A 27,067-nucleotide genomic window follows, 5' to 3' on the forward strand; every position below is an offset into this window, starting at 1 on the left:
GATTGCCAAATCTAATGAACCTTTTCAAGTCATCAGCTCACTGTACTTCTCAACAGTATTCCCATCTGTTGACCATGTCCTCCTCCTCCCAGCCCTCTTCTCTTGGATGTCTTACACCACATCTTCCTAACTTTCTTCCTGTCGCTCTCACTGTGCTTGTTTTGTCTGCTTTGTATACCATCCAATGTTTAAATGTTAAAGTGCCCATGGCTCTGTCCTTGTCCTCAGCTTTTCCATCTGGATTTCCCAAAGGCACTAAAATAACTGTGCTTAGAAGTGAACTTCTGATTGTCTCTCCATTGGCCCATCATTTCCAAATCACTGTCTTCTCTTCTCAGCAGCCTCCAATCATCCAAGCCACCATGATCTTTTACCCACACCCCTATAGCCATCCTCAGGCAGCTTTCCTGCTTTTATGTGGTACATTGTTACTTCAGCAACCAAGATGGTTTTTTTAAATGTGCATAACTTTGTAGCACTTCTCCTTAAAATGATTTGGTTACTCCTTTGTTGCTCCTCTGCCAATTCTTTAAATCAACCAATTTCCTTACTAGCTTCTCTGTTCTTTGAATCACTAAAAAATGACCTACTGTCATTCTTACAATAAACTCGAAGCATCTCTCAGACCTGAACTCCAAGGACCTTGCCCTTCTTTCCATCCAAATCTTATACAAAGATCCTCTCTGTTCTCCTCGCTTTGGAGACTGGCCTTCTTTCACTGCTTGGAATGCACCAGGCATCATGCTCCTCATGTCCTCTGCATGTCCTCTTCCTTCATCCACAGGCTTATCTCCTGTCTCTGCTTGTCTGGAATCTCTCCCCCTTATTGTTTTGGTTTTAATGTCATTTCTTCATTAAAGACCTCCCCAACCAGTCACTTTCCTGTTACTCTCTCTCCTAACTCCCTGCATGGCACTTTTCACAACTTATATATTCATACTTGTTTGGTGACCGTCTCCTCTATCAGAATGTAAATTTTATGCGGGCAGTGTCTGGTTTTGTATCCCAATACAATATCAACCTACATCCAGTGCTTATGGCAATGTCTGACACAGAAGAGATGCCTGAGAAATATTTTTTAAAACAAATGCATGAATGAAAGAAGAAGAAAGCAAGCAAGCTAGTCTTCCATGAAGCTGATTCATATAACCTCTCCTTAAAAATAAAAAGGAACAGGTGTTTGAAGCAAACTTATAATTCATGAAAATCTAAATTTACATAAAGAGTATGTTGAAAGGTGATTTTTCCACTTTTCGAAAAGATCCATCATAAGATTCTTTAAACAGGCTTCCCAGGTACATGGAAAGTACGATTTCATTGATTAAAACCATATGTTTGCACAGAATTCTTCAGGAAAATATCTTTTATATAAAGCAAGGTTGACCTATAAGCAATTTCCTTAAGGCACCTACCCCAGAATGGCCAACTCTCAAATTTCCTAGGTAATAGATAATGGAGGTCTGGAATGCAGTGGATATATGAAACCTTAGAATGCAAAGCAGTAATTTCAACCATTTAAGGTCTGCATGACTTTTCTCACAAAAATAGCTAAAGGAGAGATGAATCAATGTATTTGAATCTCCCCAACTCTTCTCTCTTTATGTCAGTGAAAGAATGGATGTGAAATGACCCCCAAAAGAGGCTGCATGAAAGGAGAACAAGGGCCTGTAAAATTCACTAAATTGATGCTTTTCTCCCAACTCCCACCTCCACCACTGCCACCACTGATAATTAAGTTGTCTGACTGCTATACTGGAAAGAAGAATTCAGTGTGTTAATAAATAAAAGGCAGTTAACTTCTCTGAGTCTCAATTTCCTCATCTTAAAAATGTGGGAGCCCTTTTGAAGATTATTGTCTTATAATTCTGTTCTTGAATCTACCCAAACTTTACAAAATAAGATAATTGGTAACTGTTCTCTCTGTCTAATGAAATAAATTTCACAGCTTTCTGCTCTTCTTACTAGAAACTTTAATAAATGTTCATGAACTTTAAATCAAAACATTTATAATATTTATAGAATTGGTTGAGTTGAATATTATTGTTGATTCTTGCTTAGAAGAAAATGCTTGGCAGAATTTACTTACAACTAACTTGGTGGCTCCAACAGTAAAGAATCTGCCTGCAATGCCGGAGACCCAAGTTTCATCCATGGGTTGGGAAGATCCGCTGGAGAAGGGAATGGCTACCCACTCCAGTATTCTTGCTTGGAAAATTACATGGACACAGAAGCCTGGTGGGCTACATACAGTCTGTGGGATCACAGAGTTGGACACGATTGAGTAACTAACACTTTCACTTTTTCAACCTTTTCTTTATCAAACATATCCCACTCTAATGGAAGCGTAATAAGCTGTCCTCAAACTGCAGTACAAGTGAAATACTTCAGCCACAGGAAGGAAAAAACAATATATTGGTTGTGATACTAAAGATTAAAGTCAACTAGGTTATAAGTTTGTTTTACCCTTCAAAAATGACACTACTTTCATCTCAGAAAATCTAAAACCTCCAAATTTAGAAGAAAATATTTGAGATGTAGCAGAAAAGCAAGCCTAAAATCTATAGAGATCTTGGCAATATTTTCGCCTTCATCAACTCCCTGAGGCATTATTTTACCCTCACTCCCCACAATTTTGATTTTTTTTTTGCTTCAATATTACTTTATTTGGTGACATTTTGAGGGAAAACTATTTTTCTAAGCGATGTACTAAAGTATTAACTTCTCACATAAAGGAATTTAGAGTAATAATGTTGATCCCCAAGACTCTTCTTCATGGATCCAAAAAACCAAAGAATGTATTCATGGAAACACATTATTTAGATATCTCCTGCTTTATAGGTTAAAGAGAGATCTTGAATATATTTACAAATCTGAATGATCTGAAAGTTAATGTTCTTATATTTTGTCTATTTTTTCTCTCTTCTCTATTTACTCCTGTGAGTGAGATCAGGCCATTTCTTCAGTGAGAAAGAGGAATAGATTCGGAAAAGGATGCAAGAAAGAGGAAGAAGCAAAAAAAATAAGGCCGGGAATGATGGAATTAAAGCTCATGGTCAACCAACCCAAATGCTCAGACTAGACTGGATATAGCAAAAGCACTGCAGTAGGAGCAGAGACAGGGAGAGGGCAGTGGGGAGACAGGAAACTCATGAAAGAGAATTTGCTAATTGAAATTATAATGAAAAAAATAGACAGAGGAATCAAGGCTGGGAAAGGCTTCTGCGGAAAGCTGGACACAGTCCGTTCTGGAATAACACCATGACTGTGAATGTTAACAGTGCCATCTTCCACGTGGTATACTCAGAGCTGCCACTTGACCAACAATCTCTGCTTTGGTTTGAAACACAATCCAGAAAGAGACAAATATTAGGCCACTTCTATGAAATTCTGAAGGAAATGAGTTTCTTACAAGTTTATGATTTAGGTCCTCCTGTGAGGAGATTCTGACTCTCTATGAATGTGTTGAAAGGCTGGGGCACAGGGATGGGAGTGGGGGAGGGGCAGTCAACCGAGCGTGTGTAATTTGAAAAGTGTCCTCAGGTTATATAGCTGGAAGGATGGATGGATACATAGATACATAGATAGGATGAGTAAGCTAAAGATATAAATGCACACTCACAGAGTTAAAATTTGTAGCTATCTAGTAAGAAACAAGGGACAACTGGGATTCCCTTAGTTTTAAGAAGAGTCTTTACCTTAACTGAAGTCTGTGCATAATAGAATGACTTTTATCCTGGTTCTCAGCAGAGTATCAGGTCATTTTCATTTTTCATGTGTGTTAATACCAAGGCTATGGGAGACTGCTTCCAAAGAAAAGATCTATCAGGAAAAATGGCTGTCTTTTAAGAATATCAGTTCAGTTCAGTCGCTCGGTCGTGTCTGACTCTTTGCGACCCCAAATCGTAGCACACCAGGCCTCGCTGTCCGTCACCAACTCCCGGAGTTTACCCAAACCCATGCCCATCAAGTCAGTGATGCCATCCAACCATCTCATCCTCTGTCGTCCCCTTCTCCTCCTGCCCCCAATCCTTCCCAGCATTAGGGTCTTTTCCAATGAGTCAACTCTTCGCATGAGGTGCCCAAAGTATTGGAGTTTCAGCTTCAACATCAGTCCTTCCAATGAACACCCAGGACTGATCTCCTTTAGGATGGTCTGGTTGGATCTTCTTGCAGTCCAAGGGACTGTCAAGAGTCTTCTCCAACACCACAGTTCAAAAGCATCAATTCTTCGGTGCTCAGCTTTCTTCACTGTCCAACTCTCACATCCATACATGACCATGTTGTGGTCCTTTAATGGACCGGAACTTAGGGGTACACAGTCGACTGATAAGAAAGTGAAAGAAGGAAGAAAAGAGGCTGAGCCATCTGAAGGGGACACAGAGAGAGAGAGAGAGAGAGAGAGATGAGGAAAGACACGGGGACCAGTGCTCTGATGGAACAAAGGCATTTATTTAACATATTGTGGGCATATATATACTCTCTTACAACATAGCCCTTTTTAGCAGAGACAGGGATCAAAAATCTAACAAGTCATCCAGAAAGCCAGAGGCTAGAATCATTCTCAATAGAGGGGGTTGTAAAAGTTACTTTACATAACAGACAGGAAGAGAGTTGTAAATGGCTGTAGTTCACCATATGGAATTTCCATACAAATGAAATACATGAATTTCTATTATCCCCGAAAACTGGCTTGCTAGCTCTCTAGGACCTGTATTCAGGTGCTGTTAAGGGACATAGAATTCATACAAGAATGAAAATAGCACACAGGAAGCCTCCTGTTATGTGTATCCTGACAGACCACTGGAAAAACCATAGCCTTGACTAGACGGACCTTTGTTGGCAAAGTAATGTCTCTGCTTTTTAATATGCTATCTAGGTTGGTCATAACCTTCCTTCCAAGGAGGAAGCATCTTTTAATTTCATGGCTGCAGTCACCATCAGCAGTGATTTTGGAGCCCCAAAAAATAAAGTCTGACACTATTTCCACTGTTTCCCCATCTATTTCCCATGAAGTGATGGGACCAGATGCCATGATCTTAGTTTTCTGAATGATTGAGCTTTAAGCCAACTTTTTCACTCTCCTCTTTCACTTTCATCAAGAGGCTCTTTAGTTCTTCTTCACTTTCTGCCATAAGGGTGGTGTCATCTGCATATCTGAGGTTATTGATATTTCTCCCAGCAATCTTGATTCCAGCTTGTGCTTCTTCCAGCCCAGCGTTTCTCATGATGTACTCTGCATATAAGTTAAATAAGCAGGGTAACAATACACAGCCTTGACGTACTCCTTTTCCTATTTGGAACCAGTCTGCTGTTCCATGTCCAGTTCTCACTGTTGCTTCCTGACCTGCATACAGGTTTCTCAAGAGACAGGTCAGGTGGTCTGGTATTCCCATCTCTTTCAGAATTTTCCACCGTTTGTTGTGATACACACAGTCAAAGGCTTTGGCATAGTCAATAAAGCAGAAATAAGATGTTTTTCTGGAACTCTCTTGCTTTTACGATGATCCAGCAGATGTTGGCAATTTGATCTCTGGTTCTTCTGCCTTTTCTAAAACCAGCTTGAACATCTGGAAGTTCATGGTTCATGTATCGCTGAAGCCTGACTTGGAGAATTTTGAGCATTACTTTACTGGCGTGTGAGATGAGTGCAATTGTGCGATAGTTTGAGCATTCTTTGGCATTGTCTTTTTTTGAGATTGGGATGAAAACTGACCTTTTCCAGTCCTGTGGCCACTGCTGAGTTTTCCAGATTTGCTGGCATATCGAGTACAGCACTTCACAACATCATCTTTCAGGGTTTGAAATAGCTCAACTGGAATCCCATCACCTCCACTAGCTTTGTTCGTAGTGATGCTTTCTAAGGCCCACTTGACTTCACATCCCAGGATGTCTGGCTCTAGGTGAGTGACCACACCATCCTGATCATCTGGGTCGTGAAGATCTTTTTTGTACAGTTCTTCTGTGTATTCTTGCCACCTCTTCTTAATATCTTCTGCTTCTGTTAGGTCCATACCATTTCTGTCCTTTATTGAGCCCATCTTTGCATGAAATGTTCCTTTGGTATCTCTAATTTTCTTGAAGAGATCTCTAGTCTTTCCCATTCTGTTGTTTTCCTCTATTTCTTTGCATTGATCTCTGAGGAAGGCTTTCTTATCTCTCCTTGCTATTCTTTGGAACTCTGTATTCAGATGGGAATATCTTTCCTTTTCTTCTTTGGTTTTGGTTCTCTTCTTTTCCCAGCTATTTGTAAGGCCTCCTCAGACAGCCATTTTGCTTTTTTGCATTTCTTTTCCATGGGGATAATCTTGATCCCTGTCTCCTGTACAATGTCACGAACCTCTCTCCATAGTTCATCAGGCACTCTGTCTATCAGATCTAGTCCCTTAAATCTGTTTGTCACTTCTACTGTATAATCATAAGGGATTTGATCTCGGTCATACCTGAATGGACTAGTGGTTTTCCCTACTTTCTTCAATTTAAGTCTGAATTTGGCAATAAGCAGTTCATGATCTGAGCCACAGTCTGCTCCCGGTCTTGTTTTTGCTGACTGTATAGAGCTTCTCCATCTTTGGCTGCAAAGAACATAATCAGTCTGATTTTGGTGTTGACCATCTGGTGATGTCCATGTGTAGAGTCTTCTCTTGTGTTGTTGGAAGAGGGTGTTTGAATATAAAAGACCTATAATTAATTGTAGCTTTTTTTAAATTTAAAATTTGCAGTCTCATTTTCCAAAAAATGCTAAGGAAACGCCAAGTTCTTTTACCATAATTGCAGGGAACTCTAGTGTATTCTTGTTTGGAGTGCATATTAGTACAGCCACTATTGAAAGCAATGAATGGTTCCTCAAGAAATTAAAACTAGAACTATCATATAATTCAGCCATATCACTTTCAGATATGTATCAAAAATAGTTGAAAGTAGGATCTCTCAGAGATATCTGTACTCCTAAATTTGTTGCAGCATTATTCATGATAGGCAAGATACAGAAACAACCTAAGTGTTCATCAACAGATGAATGGATAAAGAAGATATGCTTGATACACACATGTGTGCACATATATCGTTGTATGTATTTATACACACACATGCTGGAATATTATTTAGTCATGAGAAAGGAGGAAATCCTACCATTTGTGACAACTTGGATGAATCTTGAGGGCATTATTCTAAGTGAAATAAGTCAGAGAAAGAAAGACACATAGCTATATGATGTCACTTATATGTGGAATCTAAAAAAAAACAAACTCAGAGAAATAAGTAAAATAGTGGTTATCAGGGGTTGGGAGATGAAGAAATGTTGGTCAAACAGTACAGACTTCCAGGTGTAAGATTAGCAAGTTTGGGGATCTAATGTACAGCATGGTGATTATAGCTGATAGTAGTGTATCAAGTAGTTAAAAGTCGCTCAGAGAGTAGATCTTAAATGTTCTCACAATAAAAAAGAAATGCTAACTATGTGACAGGAATATGGGTAGCTAGTATTTTGGCTGTAATTCTTTTCTAATTAATGTATATCAAATCAATACTGTACACCATAAACGTACACAATGTTATGTGTCAATTATCTCATTAAAGCTGGGGGAGAAAGTAAAATTACCACTGTGGCCAATTAACTACACATATGCCCAGCACCAAGAAGTGTTCAGAGCACACTGACTCAGGGCTGATTTGGGAATCATTTGGCTACATGGTGAGTGAGTGTAGCCTGAAGATATATGTGCAGTGTAGGAGGTGACCCACATGCTAGTCCCAGCCCTGCATTGAACTTGGGTTTGTTTAAGGAACAAGGCCTCTCTGAGGTTTTGGTTATTCATTTGTAAGGTTAGAACATTGAACTATGCATTTGGTAAAGTCCTTTGCCAGCACCATCACTATATAACCTCATGAGTTTAATCTTCAATGCCAATGCCACCTAGAAGTCTGGAGGCCTCTCTAAGAGGTTGGTTAGGTTTTAGCTATATATTAATGACAACTTTGCAATTCTTTAATTGCCACTGAATTAATGGTTTGAAATCTTTAGTCTTTAATCACATGAATTTGTACAGACTGTACAATCAATAGCCAAGTAGAAAGAAAGAAGGAAAGAAGGAAGAGAGAAGTGGGAGGAGACTTCAGTAACTGTATTATTTTTCTGCTCTAAGTATCTTATTTTTACTTCCATTGTATGTGAAGTGATTTTTTTATTGCTTAAAGAATTGTACTTTAATGAGTTCATCTCATAAATATCTACAACTTACCACAAAAAGAATATGCTTATCATTAAAAATCATCTTTTCTATGTTTCATTAGATTTGGAAAGAAGAAAGATGATAAGGGTGGAAAGGCAGAGCAGAAAGGTCCTCTGAAGCAGGGTGGCCTGAGAGAAGAGGAACTGGAAAAAATGAAAGAAGAACGTGAGAGGTGAGTAGAAATGCTAAGCCTCTTGTTTTATTTTTGTGCACAGTCTATGTTTAATTTGGTTATTGTATCAGTCAACTGGAGAAATCTTATTTTAAAATGCATAAAGGTTGACTGATGCAAAAGGAGAGATACCTGATATAAATGGAATCTGCCTTTCTGGGGAATATTTATTATATTTTGAGAAGAAATTAACTTCATGTTTTTATTTTATCAGTACTTCTAATTCCAAAATGTGCTACCCCTAGTTTTGACTCTATAAATGCATATGTTCCCTATGGTTTAAACATGGTTTATACAAGGAGGTTTTTTTTTTAAAAGGTCATTTGAATATTGATGTTTAGCGTTATCAAATTTCCATAGTCTGTTCCTAATTTTTGTCAAGCTGTTGTATGCCTTCTTAATTTTATTCTGTTAAATTCATTTGGGTACTACAATTTTAACAGTACATGCCCTTCATTTTTAAAAAGCCAGTGTCTTTTATTATGCCATCAGCAAGTTACAAAGTATGTTGCCCATCTGTGAAAGGGTCGGTTTCATTTACTGAAAAAATGACAGTTTGCAAGGGCTGAATTCTCTTTTTTAAGGAGCTTAATGTTCCATTTAGACAAGAAGTCCTTCACATATCTTTGATGTTAACTCTGGCACTTACCCCAAGTAGATGTATAAATGTCTGACTTTGAAATTGAATATTCATATTTCTCCTGAAAATTCTTTGCCTTCACAACTAGATGAAGCTTGGAGAAAGACTGAGATTATTCTATAACTAAGTACTTGATACTGACTTGATCATGCATGATGTCAGATTTGTGCAATTTTTTCCTTGCCTATTAGTAATAATAGTTGTTGCAGTTTTTAGAAAGTCAGTACTTGTACTTATTTTAATTTTCTAGCATGTGTACTAAGACAATCATACTTCTTATTCATTGTGATTTCTAGTGCAGAGCACGCTAAGAGTACCAACTGTTAACCTTTGACCCCTATCTTGTGGTCTATTCCCATTGAGAAGGCTCACTTTATCAATAGCAAGAAAAAAATGCTATTTAGTCCTTTCTCATTTTTGAGAGGTTGATAAGCTCAGTTTCAGGGTCAGTGGAGCAGATAAAAGGAAATCAAGTGCTTTCCATTGTTGTTGACTATTCACATGTCAGAGTTGCCCCAAAGAGAAGAAAAATGAATTCTCCATCATAATCCAAGATTCAGTAATCCTGTAATGTAAAATGTAATTCAGGCTAAGATTTTAATGCATCTATTGGCAAAGACATCTGTGTGGTGAGTCCCCATCATAGATCTTTGCTGCTCCCCTGATTTCGCTTACTGAAGCACCACATTCTTGCCTCATCTTCAGGAAACTAAACTATTTTCTAGAATGCAGAAATTTTTTGCAGCTCAGTGCTGGCTTGTGGTTGAAGAGGGGTGTCCCTCTTGGTAGCTAGGGAATCCTGTGCCAGATAAAAAATTGATAACTCATAAAATAAGGTGAGTTGTCTTTAAGCAAAAGTTCATTTCCTTTCTGGTTTTGCCTTTAGGAAACAGGTGCCTGAGGGAGTTTTTTTCTTAAAAGCAGGACCGTAAATCCACCTCAGCTGGTTATATAGGTTTCAGGTCCAATGTTCGTGAAATATGTCTAGTCAAAATATTTAAAGAGCTATGCTGTTAGCCCCCGCTTAGTTCACTTCCCTCACATGAACACATAAAACACATCTGATACGGGTTTCCTATAGACTACATTGTCTCAATCATTTATGAGTGGAAGAAGTAGGAGAAGTTGATTTTATGGTTGGGTGCTATAGAATTGATGACCAAGGACATTTCAACAGCTCAAGGGCTGAAGACCATAGAGGGCAAAGGTGAAGGCTGAACATTTGGCATCGCTCTCAACCCTAGAGTCCCATTTCTTGGCTCTCTATCATCCATAGGAAACCAATTCACAACTCTTAAAGAACTCAACAAATGTATCACTCGTCATGGCCTGGCCACAGGAAAAAAAAAATACAATAAAATAGGAAATAGTGTATACAAGTTCACAAAGTTGAGTTTTTCCTAATACATTTGAAATTTATTATGTAAAAAGGACTTAAGCCATCCGACTGCTTACTTGCTTCATCCTAGCTGTCATAGATATAATAGTTTTTCATTAACATATCCCTTTTTCAAAGAGTTTAAAGCACTTAAGTAAAATATATACTGTACATTGCTGAAACCAGCCTGCACCAATTTGTGAAAGACAATTACTAAGCTTTCAAGAATTATGTGAGCTTCTTGTTAAACCATTGGTAACTTGAAATTGTTCATGGTAGAAGTGTTTACACCACAGAAATTGGCAAATGATGGTAAATTGGGTTTGTTTTCTCAAAGAGCCAGTTTGTTAACACACCACTGAGGGTCTATACCAATTCTATTTAGTGTATAGCAGGAAGAAATTATCAAAAATAGAGGGGAAAAAAACACTAATCCAAATCAAAACACATGACTTCTTATAAATAGCTATGTTTCTCAGATTGGCCCATGGGACACCTGAATCAGAATGAATCACTTGGGGAGCCTGTGGAAAAAATGAGAATTCCTGACACACCAGATTTACAGAATCAGAATCTTGGGAGTTAAGGGTCAGGAATCTAGGTTTAATACTTATGCTCGATGTGATTCTTTAGCAGTCTGAGAAACACTGAGTTTAGGGGACAGGATTTAGCTGGAACATTAGATTAAGCTCTTCTCATTCTATAGAAAATGATATACAGATTTTTCTTTTTTCTCAAGAGGATTGAATAACTCAGTCTAAAAATGTTGCCATCTTTCTTACATGCCCTCTCTGAGACATCCTACCTTACTTGCATGCTTTTTGCAAACAAAAGAGGAACACTTGCCAGTACTCATTCACCTAAGGGAATATGAATCACTTTCCCCACCCATACCCCCATGCACACAAAACTTACAAAGACAATAAGTTTATTAAGACATTTTTGGAAACATAAAAAGTGTAAAGAAGATTATTAAAACCAGGCAAAATTTTACCATAATTCCATAACCACTGTTAATATTTTTATGATCTTTTTACTATATATTTTTTTATTTGAAAACTTGGTATTCATACCAAATAATTTTACTTCTTTCACAGAGTTCCTTTTATGTTGAGCATTTCCCAACATCATTAATGTTTTGAAATTATGTCATTTTGATGACTGCCTAATATCCTGTGAGATCAATATATCAGAATATATTTATCCTCTTTTATTTTCAAATGTACAGACTGTTTCCATTTTTTCAGTGTTCATACCATGTACCTTGGTGAGCATCCAGGTACAAAAGTCGTCACAGATTACCTCTTAAATCATATAATTTGAAGGTTCAATTTCCTTGTAACTGTTTAACCCAAGGGTTAATCTAACCTCAACTCTAAACTTTAGGGTTATACCATCCTTCTCCATTCCCCATATCCTGTTTTAATTTGCCTGTGTATCTAGCTCCTAATACGGAACTGTGTTGGTGATATATATGAATATTTTATTCACAGTTAGAACTATAAGTGAAAGTGAAGTCTCTCAGTAGTGTCCGACTCTTTGTGACCCCATAGACTGTAACCTGCTAGGCTCCTCCATCCATGGGATTTTCCAGGCAAGAATACTGGAGTGGGTTGCCATTTCCTTCTGCAGGGGATCTTCCCAACCCAGGGATCGAACCTGGGTCTCTGGCATTGCAGGCAGTCTCTTTACCATCTGAGCCACAAGGGAAACTCAGTTGTAGCTATCAAAAAGTCAAAAACCTACAACTGGTGGATTGAGTTATTAGATTAAAGAGTCTAGAACAGTGATTCTCAGTTCTTTGGAGGAGGGGTATGAAGGATGGAAATTTGCTCCCCAAGGAACGTTTGGCTGTATCTTGAGACATTGTTGATTGCCAGAGCTTTGGAGGGGGGTGTGGGGAGTGAGTTGTCACTGCCATGTACTGGGTAGAAGCCCAGAATATGGCTACATATCCTACAACCATAAGACAGTTCCCATCCTCAAATGATTAGTTATCTAACTCAAACTGTCAATGGTGTGGAGGCTGAAAAGCCCCGTTTGTACTCCACAAAGAGTAACGATCCTCTCCTGGACATTAGTATTGCATTGTCTCACAACCTGTGGCTAATACAGAGAGATATACACTAGATCATGTAAACCTAGAGGATTATCAGCTATTTGAGAAACTACACCCAAAGATTGCTAATGAATATTCCAACAATATAAGCTCGCAAGAAAAAAGTTTTCCTAAAAATTTATTTTTAATTCTGGCTTGCTGAGCATTGGCATCAATGATGGTGCCTATTGATCAGATTTCAAATTCCAAAAAGCTGCAGGGGTTGACAATGTGTCTGACGACAGAATCATCTGGAACAATGGACTGAGTCAAATATAAAGGAACTTAATAGGAATAAATGTAAAGTCTTATGTTTAGGTCCAAAAATGAGCTGTACAAACACAGGATGTAGAAGGTTTGACTTAATACCGAATATATGAAAAATTTGCCTAATGGTTTTAGTTGAGGGTAAGCTTTGCAAGAGTCAATATGTGGATATGCCTGCCAGAAACTTAATCCAGCCTAGGCTACAGAAATTCACATATGAAAGTGAAGGAAGAAACAATAATTTCTATTCTAACTGCTCAGATCACACCTGGAATACCCTAAGCCTCTCTCACACACAGAAAATGGTAGTATTAAATCCATGTCTTTTGAAAAATATGGAAGGACGTGGGAACGCACAGCCTGCAGGTTCAGACTTAGATGATGTCACATGATTAAAGAACATTAACATAAAAGAGGAATTAGATGTATTTTATAGCCTCCATTCTCTTTCCATTCTCTCTCTCTACTTATTCATTTATTCACTTATTTTCTTGAAGATTCTAATGAAGAATTATGTTTAGAGAGGTAACCATCAGCTTAATATAGGGGGAAACATCCTGACAAATTAGAGTGTCTCATGCAGTTGCAAGTGTATTGACACTGGAAATGTCTAATAAGCTGATGATTATACTGAGAAAGGAAGAGTGCATCAGGAAAGGACTAGACTGGAATCACTTTCATAAACTTCAGTCATTGATATATTATCTTCATTGTCTTATTTATATCTGTATACATTCAATTAAATAAAAAGTTACATAAATGCAAAACCATGTAAATTAATATAGTTAAATACATCAAGCCACATACCATCAAAACTCTTGTGTGTCATTAATGCTGCTCATGTCCTTAGATGATCTCTATGGTCTTTCCCAGATCTCAGGGTCTGAGAAATATATTAACATATGAGTATAGAAGCATTTACTTTAAACTCCCTAGAGTGGCCTTTTGTGAATTGGCTGTGTGCATATGGTAGTATGTGCACTATTTTTACGTGAATGTATAAGCCCAAGTTTCTTGCTCCTAATTGCATGTTAGGATTTTCTTAGTCTCCTATTCGATTTCCTGAGCTGATCATGTGTCCCCTCTTGATACAAGTCAAACAACCCATGGCAGTGAAGCCCTGTTTTAAATAAACTCATCATTTTGTTCATGCTCCAGTGAGACTGGCCATAATAAGACATTAGTTCCAAATGCTTATATCCATTGCTAGAAGGATGAATCCAATATTATATTCAAAGATTATTTCTCCTAGAAGTCTTTATCAAGCTAAATTAAATTAGCATTTTCCAGACATTCAGATTATGTAAATTAGTATGGTGAACTAAAAGCAAGAGATGATTTTAGCAAGTCAGTAAACCATGTGCTTTTGTTGCTGTTGTTTGATACTTAAGACTTTGAATTTGTAACCTTCTGCAGAGTTTGAAATTTACCAGATTCTCCGACCTAAAAAGTACCTAACATGCATGCTGTACTTGTATTGTTAATACCTTCTCAAAAATCGGGTAGAGATTTAGGTTAAAGAAAAATATGTTCCCCTCATTTATTTAAGACTGTTGTACTGGGAGAAGAAATCTCCATTGACTAAAGGCTGTCTTCCATTAAAATCCCATATTACTGACCCTTGGGAATTTATTGTGTGACTCAGGGAACTCACCCTGGGGCTCTGTGACAACCTAAAGGGGTGGGATGGGGTGGGAGGTGGGAGGGAGGCTCACAAGGAGGGGACATATATATTGCTATGGTTGATCCATGTTGATGTATGGCAGAAACCATTACAATATTGTAATTATCCTTCATTTAAAAATAAATAAAATTTTAAAATAAATAAATTAATAAGTTAATTAAAAACAAAAAATTCCATATTACTAATCTGAATTAAATTTTACAAAATGAAACTTCTTACTACAATTGGGGAGGAGGCGGCAAGGAATGAAGTTGCACTCTAAGATCCTCTATTACTCTTATACCATGTCAGAGTTTATCTTGCAAGGGAGCTTATTTATTGTGTTAGTGAGATGTTATTTTTGTAGCTCTTATTAGAATCTTAGGATAAATGAGGAGATGAGGGGGGAAAGTGGAAACCTCTTTAGCTTCAGCATAGAGAAGTATGGAAACATATGGCTCTTGTTTTCAACAACTGGCCTGAATGGAATGTCTAAGTGAGAGTGAAGCTAAGATTTAGGAAAGTTAAATCTGTTTCAGTGTCTGAATTCAAGGTTCTTAGTTTTCTTTCCTTTAGGAAGCTTTCCAAGAGCTGAGACTTCTCCCTTGCCTTATCAGCTGAGCTGCTTGTGGCCTGTTCCCTTCCTTTAAATTGATACATGTGTTTTTGATATTTGGCAAGCCAAGATTTAATTATGCAGCTGCAAGTTCCCTACATAAACGAAATGCATCTTAGAGAAATAAAAACATTCAGAAACCGTTTAGAGTTTGAGAATACAAGTGGGTGAAAATCTATTCCCAACCTCTCAGCATTTTATTTAATTATGGGATATTTTTATGTTACTGGAAATTAAAATGAGAACCAGAATAAGGCTAGGGTTTATCCACCATTTGTGCATACTGAAAAATAAAGATGCTTATTGTACTCTAAGAAAGAAAGGAAAAGTGTATTTTGAGTTAATATTGTATGTTGTAACCTACGTAAGCTTTACACTCCTAAATACATGGAGCAGCAATTGAATTGATAGAATCTTGTCATTATTGTTTCCTAAAAAGAGTGCATATTTTACTCAAGGAACCAGAAGGTTGATTTCTTTAATTTGCCAAGAGACTCTCTATAATTAATTATTTACTGAACTTAAACTTTGGCACTATTTAAACTGTTGAAAACATCCATGTTTTGGCATGATTACATGCAAATGATTAATTCAGCCTGGTTTTACTCCTCTCTGAATATCCCTGTCTTTTGCCATAGAATTTGCCAGGTCCTGTGGTGTGGGCAAAATAAAGTGTTGAAATGAGTCCCAGTTTTAATAGTCCCAATTTATTATTACCACTGAACCCTGATCAGATCGTGGACTGGATTAGATCCCAGTTTTTCAGAATGCCCCAATTTATGATTCCCTTAGAATCCTGATAAAAATGTGTCTTTGAATAAGGTTTTGGTTGGCTAAAAGAGATCCAGTTAATTACTTTGAGATTCTTATTAGATCATCACTGCATGGAAGTTATGAAAAATATTACTAGATGGTATTTCTCAGGACAAGATCACGTTCTCATTTTATGCTGACAGAAAGAGCTATCAGATTTCTGTTTTTCATAGTACTAACCATCTCAATGGAGAAGGCAATGGCAACCCACTCCAGTACTCTTGCCTGGAAAATCCCATGGACGGAGGAGCCTGGTAGGCTGCAGTCCATGGGTCACTAGGAGTTGGACACGACTGAGCTTCACTTTCACTTTTCATTTTCATGCATTGGAGAAGGAAATGGCAACCCACTCCAGTGTTCTTGCCTGGAGAATCCCAGAGACAGGGGAGCCTCATGGGCTGCTGTCTATGGGGTCACGCAGAGTCAGACACGACTGAAGCGACTTAGCTTAACCATCTCAATAAATGAAAAGAGATTTACTGTAGCAATGGCACCCCACTCCAGTACTCTTGCCTGGAAAATCCCATGGACAGAGGAGCCTGGTAGGCTGCAGTCCATGGGGTCGCGAAGAGTCAGACACTACTGAGTGACTTCACTTTCACTTTTCACTTTCATGCATTGGAGAAGGAAATGGCAACCTGCTCCAGTGTTCTTGCCTGGAGAATCCCAGGGACAGGGGAGCCTGGTGGGCTGGCGTCTAGGGGGTCGCACAGAGTCGGACACGACTGAAGCGACTTAGCAGCAGCAACAGCAGCAGTAATTACTACTGATGCTTGTGTTAGGGTAACGGTGGCCTTTTTTCCTAGGATAATAAGTAAAATCAGAGTGTGCATACGTGAGAGAGAGCAAGAGCCAGCACTAGCCCAAATACCGGGCAAAGTGGCTGCATCTTCACCACCCTTCTTTCAAGATATGTCTCTTATTTAGAGAAATGAGGGTATGAGATACAGGGGGATGTAGGTAGTTTTAGCAGCTGTATGTTTATTTGATCTTCATAACACCTATCTTCCCAGAAATGCTTGTGGTCACCAGCAAAATTTGGCCCATGACTATATTCCTAGAGACAAGAGATGGAAACACCTACATCCTTATGCCATGCCAGCATTTTTTATGAGCCAAAATCCTTTTATGGGACTTGAATCAATGTTAGAAGTGCTGTATTAGCAACTACTTGTCAGCTGAGCTGGATTAATACATAAAATGAATCACTTGACTGGCATGGTTTCCAATAGTCATTTAGACAAACTTCTAAGATTAAAGTACACCAGCTCTTTCAAAAAGTGTTTTTAAAAGATACTCTTATATTCAAATATCCTGGCATGACATAGTATATTATTGTATTTGGTTATAGTGATATTGAAATACATTCTGAAAAGTAATTTATTAAACTACCTACAGTGATCCCACAGAAATGTTCAGAATATCTGATCTGATAGATCTTGGAAAGGAGTTCTAAATTCTGTTGATCCGGATATTTGGTTTTAATATACACACAAAAATATATGCCATATAATCACCAAACCTTGGTAATTCCCTGGATTTTATGCCAGATACAGATATATTTGGTTCAATGGAGGTTACGGACAGCAGAGGCAAAATCTGAGAATTTTCTGTGAAAGCTTTGAGCAGCTATAGAAGGCCTTTGGTTATGAGAACTTAGAAATGAGAGTCCAATACCCATTTTTTCAATTGTTTTCGTAACTTTAGATAAACAACTTTTGAACATGTATCTTTAAAGTCCCTCTTTTTATTACCATGATGAAATGGCAATAATAATTCTTTAAGGCCTGTAAAAAGCATGGATAGAATGCTTTTTAACTGCTAAGTCCCTTCAAAGAAGAAAATTTCAGTTAATAAAAGTTAAGAGAATCCAGAATATTTACTGTGGACTTCTCTGGAGCTGGTCAGTGTAAACTTAATTTGCTAAAAATGTTCTTTAAAATGTGTACAAATCAAACTGTTGTAAATCCAGTGGTATTTTCTGAATTTCTAAAGTATCTCATCTTCTTTGGACATACGCTATGTTGTATCCTGCTTTGGAACACTTCCATGACAACACATACACTCAAGAGGCCAAGATTAGTTATTGTTCCAATAGGTTGGTAATACTGTAAGTTGAAAGGATACTCAACCTGTCATCTTCCAGATTTGCTTTTTTCCCATCTCATACTTGTTATGTAGAAGACCTAACCTAGGTGTGGAGGCTTCTCAGGTGGCGCTAGTGGTAAAGAATCCACTTGCCAATGTGGGAAATGCAAGAGACACGGGTTTGATCCCTGGGTTGGGAAGATCCCCTGGAGAAGGAAATGGCAACCCACTCTAGGATTCTTGCCTGGAAAATTCCATAGTTAGAGGAGCCTGGTGGGCACAAAGAGTCAGATACAACTGAGAGACTGAGAGCATACACATATCCCAGGCATGTGATTCATAAACAACGAACTTTGAGCATGCTTTTCCCAGATTTCCTTGGCAGTTTTTTTGCATTAGTGGTTTTCAGCCAGGAGCAGTTTTCCCCCAGAGGTCATGTGACAATGTCTGAAGACATTTTAGTTGTCACACTAGGGGGAGTGCTTCTGGCACCTGAAAGTGAAAGTGAAAGTCGCTCAGTCCTGTCTGACTCTTTGTGACCCCATGGACTATACAGTCCATGGAGTTCTCCAGGTCAGAATACTGGAGTGGGTAGCCTTTACCTTCTCCAGGGGATCTTTCCAAACTAGGGATTGAACCCAGGTCTCCCTCATTGCGGGCAGATTCTTTACCAGCTGAGCCCCAAGAGAACAAGGATGTTCCTCACCATCCTGCAATGCAGAGGACAACTCCCTTACAGTAAAAACTTACCCAGCCCAAGATGTCAATTGTGCCAAGGTTGACAAACCCTGTTTTGGACAAATTGATAATTAGGTTGAGTAGATATAGGTATAGATATAGATAGAAATATGCTGTAGACATTCAGTACATTTGTGGTTGGGCCCAGGGATATGTATTTTAAAACTGTTTCCCAGGTGTTGTTTATAGCTATGCTTGGGGCCAAGTGGCCTGGGTGGTGGCCCAGGGGAGGCATGTGGCCAAGTAGAAAGATTACAAGACCCAGGTGTGGGTCAGACCTGGGTTAAAGACCTGACTCTGCATGAGCACACTGTCAAGCTACTTGACTGCCTCAGGCCCCTGTGTTCTCATCTGTTAAATGAGAAATCTGGCTTTCAGATTGTTTTGAAAAGTTTTATTTATGAAGCAAGCAAGTTGGTTCACTCTAGGTGCTCAGTGTTATTTTCCGACCAGCTCTGGGGAGTAAAGACCCCAGGTAATCTGTTTAGTATCCTTTGGGAGCCCAGAATGCTCTGAGATGCACCATCTGTGAAAGTTGCTGAGTTGGATACTATCATGATGAAGAAGGCCAACTTGAATGCAGACTTTGCCCAGCTGGGAGTCATGCCAGATCCCCCCATTCAAGAAGCTTCTCCTCGTTTTTTATTGATCACCAGTTGGAAGTTGCTCCTCAAGCACAGTGTGCTTGGCACAAGATGGCAGCATGGTAGCAGGGCGGGGGTGTTGAGGGAGTGCTGGCTGCAACCAGTGCTTGGCAGTCATGGAAACAAATTCAGGGAGGAGGGGTACAAATGGCATGGGTGACTGCCAGCCTCTCAAGTTCACAGGGTATGTGACTGCAGAAAACACTTGTAACCATAGTCATTAAATTCACAACATCCTCACAACATTAAATTCACAACATTTGCATTTCTGTTAAATTTATTATATTAAAGGAGAAATAATTCTGGTCTGCTAATATTTCAAATTCAGTTGGTAGAAATGGAATGAGAGTGTCCTTTTCTTCCTTGTTCACCATCTCCCACCCATCTGTCTTTGCTCTGTAGTTTAATTACTTAATGACTTTGCAGTGCACCTGAATTAACTTCAGGTTGGTGTCCAAAGGAACCTGACCCGTTTCCCAGGTCTAACCTCCAGCCACCTTCTACTCTGTGCCCTTTGTTTGATTTTAGTGTTGTAAGTTAAGAAGATAGAAGTGGTTTGAGCTATGGCACAAAAGTCTGCTCCTCTAGAGGTCACTTAAAAGGGCTTTTTATTTTTTTAACAACAATAATAACAATTGGCTGTTTAGATGGAAGCTGTAAACATGTTCTTAGAGGAACTTAACAAATAATAATTTGTAAAATCATGATTTCTGCAAACAGAGCTTGTGAACTATGGCAGGCTAGAGAAGAGTGGATCAGTAATAATAGCTTTGATCAAAGTCATTCTTCTCTCCAAACTTTCAGTGGCTCTTTCTTGCCTACTGCACACAGTCCCAACAATGTGACCTAATGTATCAGACTATAGCCTCGCTTTCTTGTCAGAATCTCCACTCTGACCATTGTGACCCATGTACTCAGCCAATCTGAAATCCTCAGTTTTTTTCAAGTCTCTGTGCCATTCCTAATACCATTTCATTTGCCGGGAACACCTTCATCCTGCCTCAGTTGGTCTGAATCATGGAAATTCATTGAAATCCCACTTCTTCCATTATACCTTCCCAAACTACCTAAGATAGAAGAAAATTCTTCCACTAAATAACTTGGATAAGTTACTTAATTTTGCTAACCTTCATTTTCTTTAACTACAAAATGGGTAGATAACCATTGTAATATCATAAAATTGTTGTAAGGACTAATTGAGACACTAAAGTGAAGTGTTCAGAATAGTGCCAAGCATAGAGATGTTCAATAAATGGCGAACTTACCACTTTCCTTAGAGGCTGTGTTTATTTGAAAGAGAATGGACATTAATATCAAATAATGTTGGATTTGAAGCCTGATTATTCTGTGCACTAGCTGTGTGATTGTGCATGTCTTGCTGAAATCTTCTGAGCCTAGCTCACTCATTTGGAAACATTTTTAAAAAGAGAAATAATACCTAGGCTTCAGAGTTCCTATGAAATTTACATAAGATCAAATGTTTAAAGCATCCAAAGCAGTGCTTGGCACAGGATAGATACACATTGTTATTATTATTGTTATTTTGCTCCATTGAATTGTAGATGTCTGTGATTACAAACATGCCTTCTCTCCATTACTAGTATGTAATTTCCTTAAGGCAAGAATAACATTATAATTATATTTCTTTTTCTCTCAGCATCTAATACATTACGTTTCACAAGTAGGTACTCAGTACACAGTTGTTGAATAATGGATGAATGAATGAAGGAACAAATATAAAGCTGCACGGATTTTATTTTTCAAGCAAATAACTGCTAGAATGGAACCAAGAGGCAGAATGGGCTAAATCAATGGTTGACAAAACTATATCGTTTTTTAAAAAAAGAAGTCTTTCCCCTGGGCTATGAAACAGTATCCAGAAGCATGAGATCAGTTGTAACTGGTAGTAGAATGGTGAAGATGGATCGTTGACACATAGTGACCAGCCCGTCAGGAATATCAACACCTGTTTCCTTGTCACTGAACCAGATCCTGAGACAAGACCTTAAAGTGAATGAAATTCATCCATTTCACAAACAAATGGCAATATCATGGGTCTAAAGAGTTGGTTTGTTTGTTGTTGTTGTTGTTTTCCTTTTAATGGGCTTTGCCTCATTCTCTTCAGTTGGCTTAAATTTAACCAGTTGAAATTATTTTTAAGTACCATTCATTTCAACCTTTTAAAAGGAAAGATTTGCCTTTATGAAGTAAAGGAGATTTGATTGTCTAGATGAGACACACTGCCCTTGGCTTATTCTCTATCACAGGAGGATCTTTCTTGTGCTGTATGTTGAGCCGATTCAATCAGAATTCTCAGTGCAGGTTGTATTTCAGGGGAAAGCATAAAAACTATAATGGAAATGGAGGATCAGGAAAAATAGCAACAGTCATTTGTAATATACCAGATGCCAGATAGCCACTCTCTCAGAAAGGCAGCATTACTAAAATCCTCGTCTGTAATTAGAAGTCCATATCACCATTAAATTAGAGTTTGGCTTATAAAATAATTCTTTCTTGTATACTCTCCTGAAATTTCATATCTTTCCTTCTTGCCTAGACCCTAGTTCTCTTGAGGTGTAGATTATATCAACTTCTTCTTGATTCCTTTCCTTACATCTCAGTAAAAAGAAGGTATTTAGTAAAGTCCTGGTTAACTTTAAAGTATAAAATAATATCAGGTTTAAAATAAGTCATTTATGTAATTTTTAAAAATGGATAAACTTCTAGTAATCATAGGAAAATACTAACTATGTATTAAAATATCTTGCCTAAAATTCCTGCCTATTTTTGAAACTATAGTGCTCTGTTTAAAAATTACTCTCATTATAATAATAAGCACCAGTTTTAAAAAATAACAAACAAGTGGTAAAGGAGTTGCTTAGACAAATCATCTTTTAAAAAAATAATACTGAACTCTATCATTGACAGTATCAACAGCTAATTAAAAATTCTATTAGTGAAGATGTAAAAGATGGCACATTTCCAATTCAGATTGACACTGAGGGCATAGACATAATTGATATTTGTTCAATAATCCTAAAGTGTTTCATGGTCTCTAATAGAAGTTGTGATAGCCAGAGAAAGTTTCAAGTGCTAAAAATATATATCCTAGGCATTTAAACATATTTTCAAATCAAATAATATATCTTTGCAAAAAATATAACATTTTTAACTGAATGAGAATCAAAGGATATTTTAGTGGGTTGACTTTGTTTAAAGAAAAAAAAAATCTCCAAGTCAAGAAAATGCATACTATAATTCATATGTTTTTAATCTTGTTATAGTGGATGTAATAAGAAAGCCAAAAGAGGATAATTTACTAGTTTGCGCTTTTAAATTTCAGAGCTGCATTTTGTAACAGTCACATAAATGCATATTAAAAAACATCCTGCAATGACCATTAAATATTCTACTTTAGAAAAACAAGATCATAGCTTTAACAAATGATTCAGTATTACAATTGGCTTCTTTGGACATTATTAAGCCCAGATTGAGTATGTTCCTATATTATTTTACACAGCAGATTAAAAACTAGCTTTAGTAATTTTTCCAGTTTTTAACAATCAATTCTTTTCACAATAATTATGGATTTACCTCACCAATTTCAAAGGATGAACAAGTGAGTCCTGACAAAGAAACATTAACTTGAACCAGAACATTTTGCAAAGTGTTAAGAAATGGGCTGTCAATTCTTGAAGAAGCCTAATTCTTTTTACCAGTAAACAAAAATTCAATGCCAAGAAAACTGACATTATGCTAAAAGATTCCCTGCCTCAAATATGTATGTGACTTAAGATAAAAGTGGATGCCTAATATCAATGACCAATTCATATTATCAAATGAAAACTATTCAGAGGAAATAAATGGACTCTAATCGAGCTAGTCATGCAGCCTTCATTGATCAATCTGAAATAACCTCCTGCAGATATCAATTACTGTGGTTCACACTACTGTAGTTTACATAAGCTTGGCTCCGCTTAAGTTCAAAGAATTTTTTTAAGTTACATAATAAACCAATATGGTGTGTGAACCAAGTTGGAAATTAAAGTTCCCAAAGATATACTTAGAGGTTTTGCTTCAAAGCAGGAAAAAGGAACACATTTTACTAACAGCATGCCAATTAAAGAGGGGAAATTGAGGAAAATCTCCAAGTATCACAAATTAAAAATAAAATGGGTAGTATGTTTTTTCAACTTTTCTGGAACATTTGAAAACATACAAAACTATGTAGACATGTTTATGATTCTGTTTACACATTCATTTTTACATTGCCTTATAATCAGATAACGTAAGAAAGGGATTTTTTTCATCTAAAGGAATATGAGAAACTATCAGACGTAGACTAGCTCAGAAGTGCTTATGTTTTATTTTATTCCTTTGTGGCATCTGAAAGGATCTTGCTGGTATTAAGAGAGCCTAGATGGCTGGAAGTTTTACTGGTTTGTGAGACCATCTGTAATTGTGTGTATGTGTGTGATAGTTACATAGGTTAAGTAAATCACATTCAGGTTTCATAGTGCCCGGTAGGGTAGTTTACTTCTCAACCCCATCTCAAGCATTTACTAATCATTCCATGACTGATTGGAAAAGTAGCAGTTTTCAGATTAAATGAATTGTTGCACACCATCAGTTCACATACTGTATAAAAGGATACCATGAAGAGAATTGGTTAGTTGGAAGGAAGAGGAGGTGTTGAAAGGAAACAAGAAAAAATGTCATAGAGGGAACGGAACACTCTGTGGGAAAAATAACACTCTCACCCATACACTTTATCCCTAAAATGCTACTGAAGGCCTGGCCTGCTGGTGAGCACACCACCCAGGGAGATTTGTTAATTTTGTTCAGTGCAGACAGCTGGTTGGCTCAAATAGTAAAGGCAATGTGCTAATAAGGGCAATATTATAAAAACCACACCATTTTATAAACCATTGATGCATTAAATACTCAGTTAAGCACGCGTTGTGATCCAAGTACTGTAATAGGATCTAATGACTCAGATTAATTTTTTAAATGGATCAGGAGGGGATCTTTATCATCAGGCAACTTGCAGTTCTTATAAGTAGCCCAAAACTATATCTCCAATCCCAGGTAAACATCTAAAACTGTATTCTCTTAGACAAAGGCCTTCAAGCTAAGGGAACACCCGGGAGGACCACCAAGCATGTCATCTTTATATGTGAAAGATGATGTGTCCCATCCATACAGAGTTGATTGAGCACATCTCTGCACCAGCCTGATCCCCACATGCTCCAATCTTCCTTAGATGATCAAGCCAACCCACTTTACCTTTTATTGAAGTGCAGAAATACTTCTGAATCTGTTCTTGCTCAACAGTCTCTAGGTACCATTCAGACAGGATGTATGCTAGAGGCTGGCCTTCTCCACAGGCCCTCCACTGAGGTCCTTGTGAATCCCACCTACTTCCTGTCCATTTCCACATCTAAGAGCATGTTTTTTTCTAACCTGCAGTACTCATTTCAATAAACCATTGCTAATCCTTACCGTCTTCTATTCACTTTTTTCTTTTCCCTTTTTTATTTTTCTTATTTCTCATATGAAAGATTAACTTTAGTTGGTCATTTCAGTTGAACAGTTCCCAGTTTGAGTTCTAAAAGAGAGATTTTAGGTGTGAGGGAGATTTGTATATTGATGAATTTTAATATTTTCAATCATTTCCCAGAATTCACAACCTATTTTTATGTCCCTAGATCTTTTTTTCTCAAGATATACCTTTGATATATCTAAGATACCCCTTAGGCCTTTGAATATGAGGTTAACTAAAGTCATAGAAAGTATTTCTACTTAGAAGATTTGGGTAGATTCTTTCTGCTATGATTCACGTTTGACTTTTTAATTATTTTTGGACTGAATTTTTCTATAATTCAGCAAACATTAATTGAGCAGCTGGGCACTTAGGGAATTGATGCTGAAGCTGAAACTCCAATCCTTTGGCCACCTGATGCGAAGAACTGACTCATTGAAAAAGACCCTGATGCTGGGAAAGATTGAAGGCAGGAGAAGATGGGGATGACAGAGGATGAGATGGTTGGATGGCATCACCAACTTGATGGACATGAGTTTTAGCAAGCTCTGGGAGTTGGTGATGGACAGGGAAGCCTGGTGTACTGCAGTCCATGGGGTCGCAAAGAGTCAGACACGACTGAGGACTGAACTGAACTGAAGGCACTTAGTAACAAAACGAATAAAACACAAACTGGTCAGTACCCTCAACAAGTTCATGATTAAGAGAAAGGTGAGAGACCAATACACAGCTAATCACAATAAAGCTAAACTGTGATAAATACTGTAATGGGATATAAAAATACTATATGATCACAGAGAAGGCAGCCATGAAAAAATTATGTTATAGCTGGGACAATAGAGCAGACCTTCTTTATCATCCAGTATTTCTAGACACTTGCAATGAAATCATTAAAATCAGTTACAAAGTACAACTTAACTGTGTAGCAAATTGAAAAAGACTTTTAAAAATTTAAATTCTTAATCCCATCAATAATATATGATATTTTTACTGCTAACTAGAGAGGAATTTAAAACTCAGGGAAAAAAAAAATTATTTGAAATCTAAGAGAGTTTCCAAGCAGTTAGGGACTTCTATTATAGTTTCTTCCTTTAAAGCTGTAAAAGAAGGCAGCTGAAAAGTCTATGGCAAAACTTTCTGGGAAAACAGCAGTTAGTTGAGTCAGCCAGATGACTACGGATTATGTTGATATTACTGAAGACCCAGTCTGCAGAAAAATACAAAATTTCTTTACATATTTTAACTATGGAAAATAGTTTTAGTAGTCTGGAAGATATTTGCCAAAATACTTCTGCTGATAAGTGGGTTACCTGCTATCTATTTGTATATGGGTCTATATGCTACATATGAATATATGATAGTATAACACCATCATCAAAAGGGAGAGCAAACTGAACTTTTGTTACAGTTCTAAAAAACTGGAGAAACCAAGTAGGATGACAAAAGGCCTCCCCCACCCTGCCTTTGGCCCATGGTCACAAAATTTGCAAGTGGAAGAGCTTGGTTTCAAGCCCAGGCCTTCTGGCTTCTTCTCCAGACCTCCTGCCTCTCCATTTCAGAAACAGCAGTGATAACGGTATCCATCAGCCACTGCTGGTCTACTCAGAAAAAGGCCTTGCTTCCGTGGAGCTGTGTGGAAGATGCTGCCTCCCATGAAGATCTTAAGACAGAAATATAAATGTAAATTTCACTCATTAAAACCATAATTAATTTATTGGAAGTGAATTGTTATTATTTCAGGGACGAATGCATATTGGAATATGCTGATTATTTTAATGAACCAAGAGCCTCTTCTGGGATACTTCCATGGTATTATTTGCAAGCAGGTCACTGTAGATTTTCTAAGAGTAGGAATAAAAAGATCGCTGCTCATTTTTGAGTTTTTCTTCATTAAAAATGCAAAAGAAAATGTGTGCTGTATAATGTATTTGGAGGAAATGATAAGGAGATATCTTTGTTTAGGAAAGGCCTGACATCATCTGTTTTAAATCCACAGTTCTCCTTCTGGGCAGTCATTTCTTGTGTTACAGATGTCAGCTGCCAAGACCAGTTTGTGTAGGTGCTGTACGCTCCGTAATGTCTCCAGTATAATTGTTATGTTTGACATTCGGAGACATTTATTTAGGTACCTTCTCCTACATTCCACAGTGAGCATATTTTCAATCTCTTTATGGCACAGA

At 37.6% G+C, this 27,067-nt stretch overlaps 1 protein-coding gene across 14 annotated transcripts in view; it reads left to right on the forward strand.

Moving 5' to 3' along the window:
* Positions 1-27,067, forward strand: part of PARD3B (par-3 family cell polarity regulator beta) — a 1,110,743-nt gene that overhangs the window by 891,236 nt on the left and 192,440 nt on the right. For all 14 annotated transcript variants that reach the window (XR_014078966.1, XR_014078967.1, XM_081577736.1 and 11 more), the window contains one exon: positions 8,290-8,400. Coding sequence is in view for 12 of the 14 variants with exons in the window: in XM_081577736.1 (XP_081433862.1) it covers positions 8,290-8,400 (111 nt within the window). In the remaining 2 variants the exon portion in view is untranslated. The remainder of the gene's footprint in view (positions 1-8,289; positions 8,401-27,067) is intronic.

The sequence above is a fragment of the Giraffa tippelskirchi genome, chromosome 3, assembly GCF_054371585.1.
Source record: "Giraffa tippelskirchi isolate mGirTip1 chromosome 3, T2T-mGirTip1v1.2.pri, whole genome shotgun sequence".
In the NCBI taxonomy this organism is placed as follows: domain Eukaryota; kingdom Metazoa; phylum Chordata; class Mammalia; order Artiodactyla; family Giraffidae; genus Giraffa; species Giraffa tippelskirchi.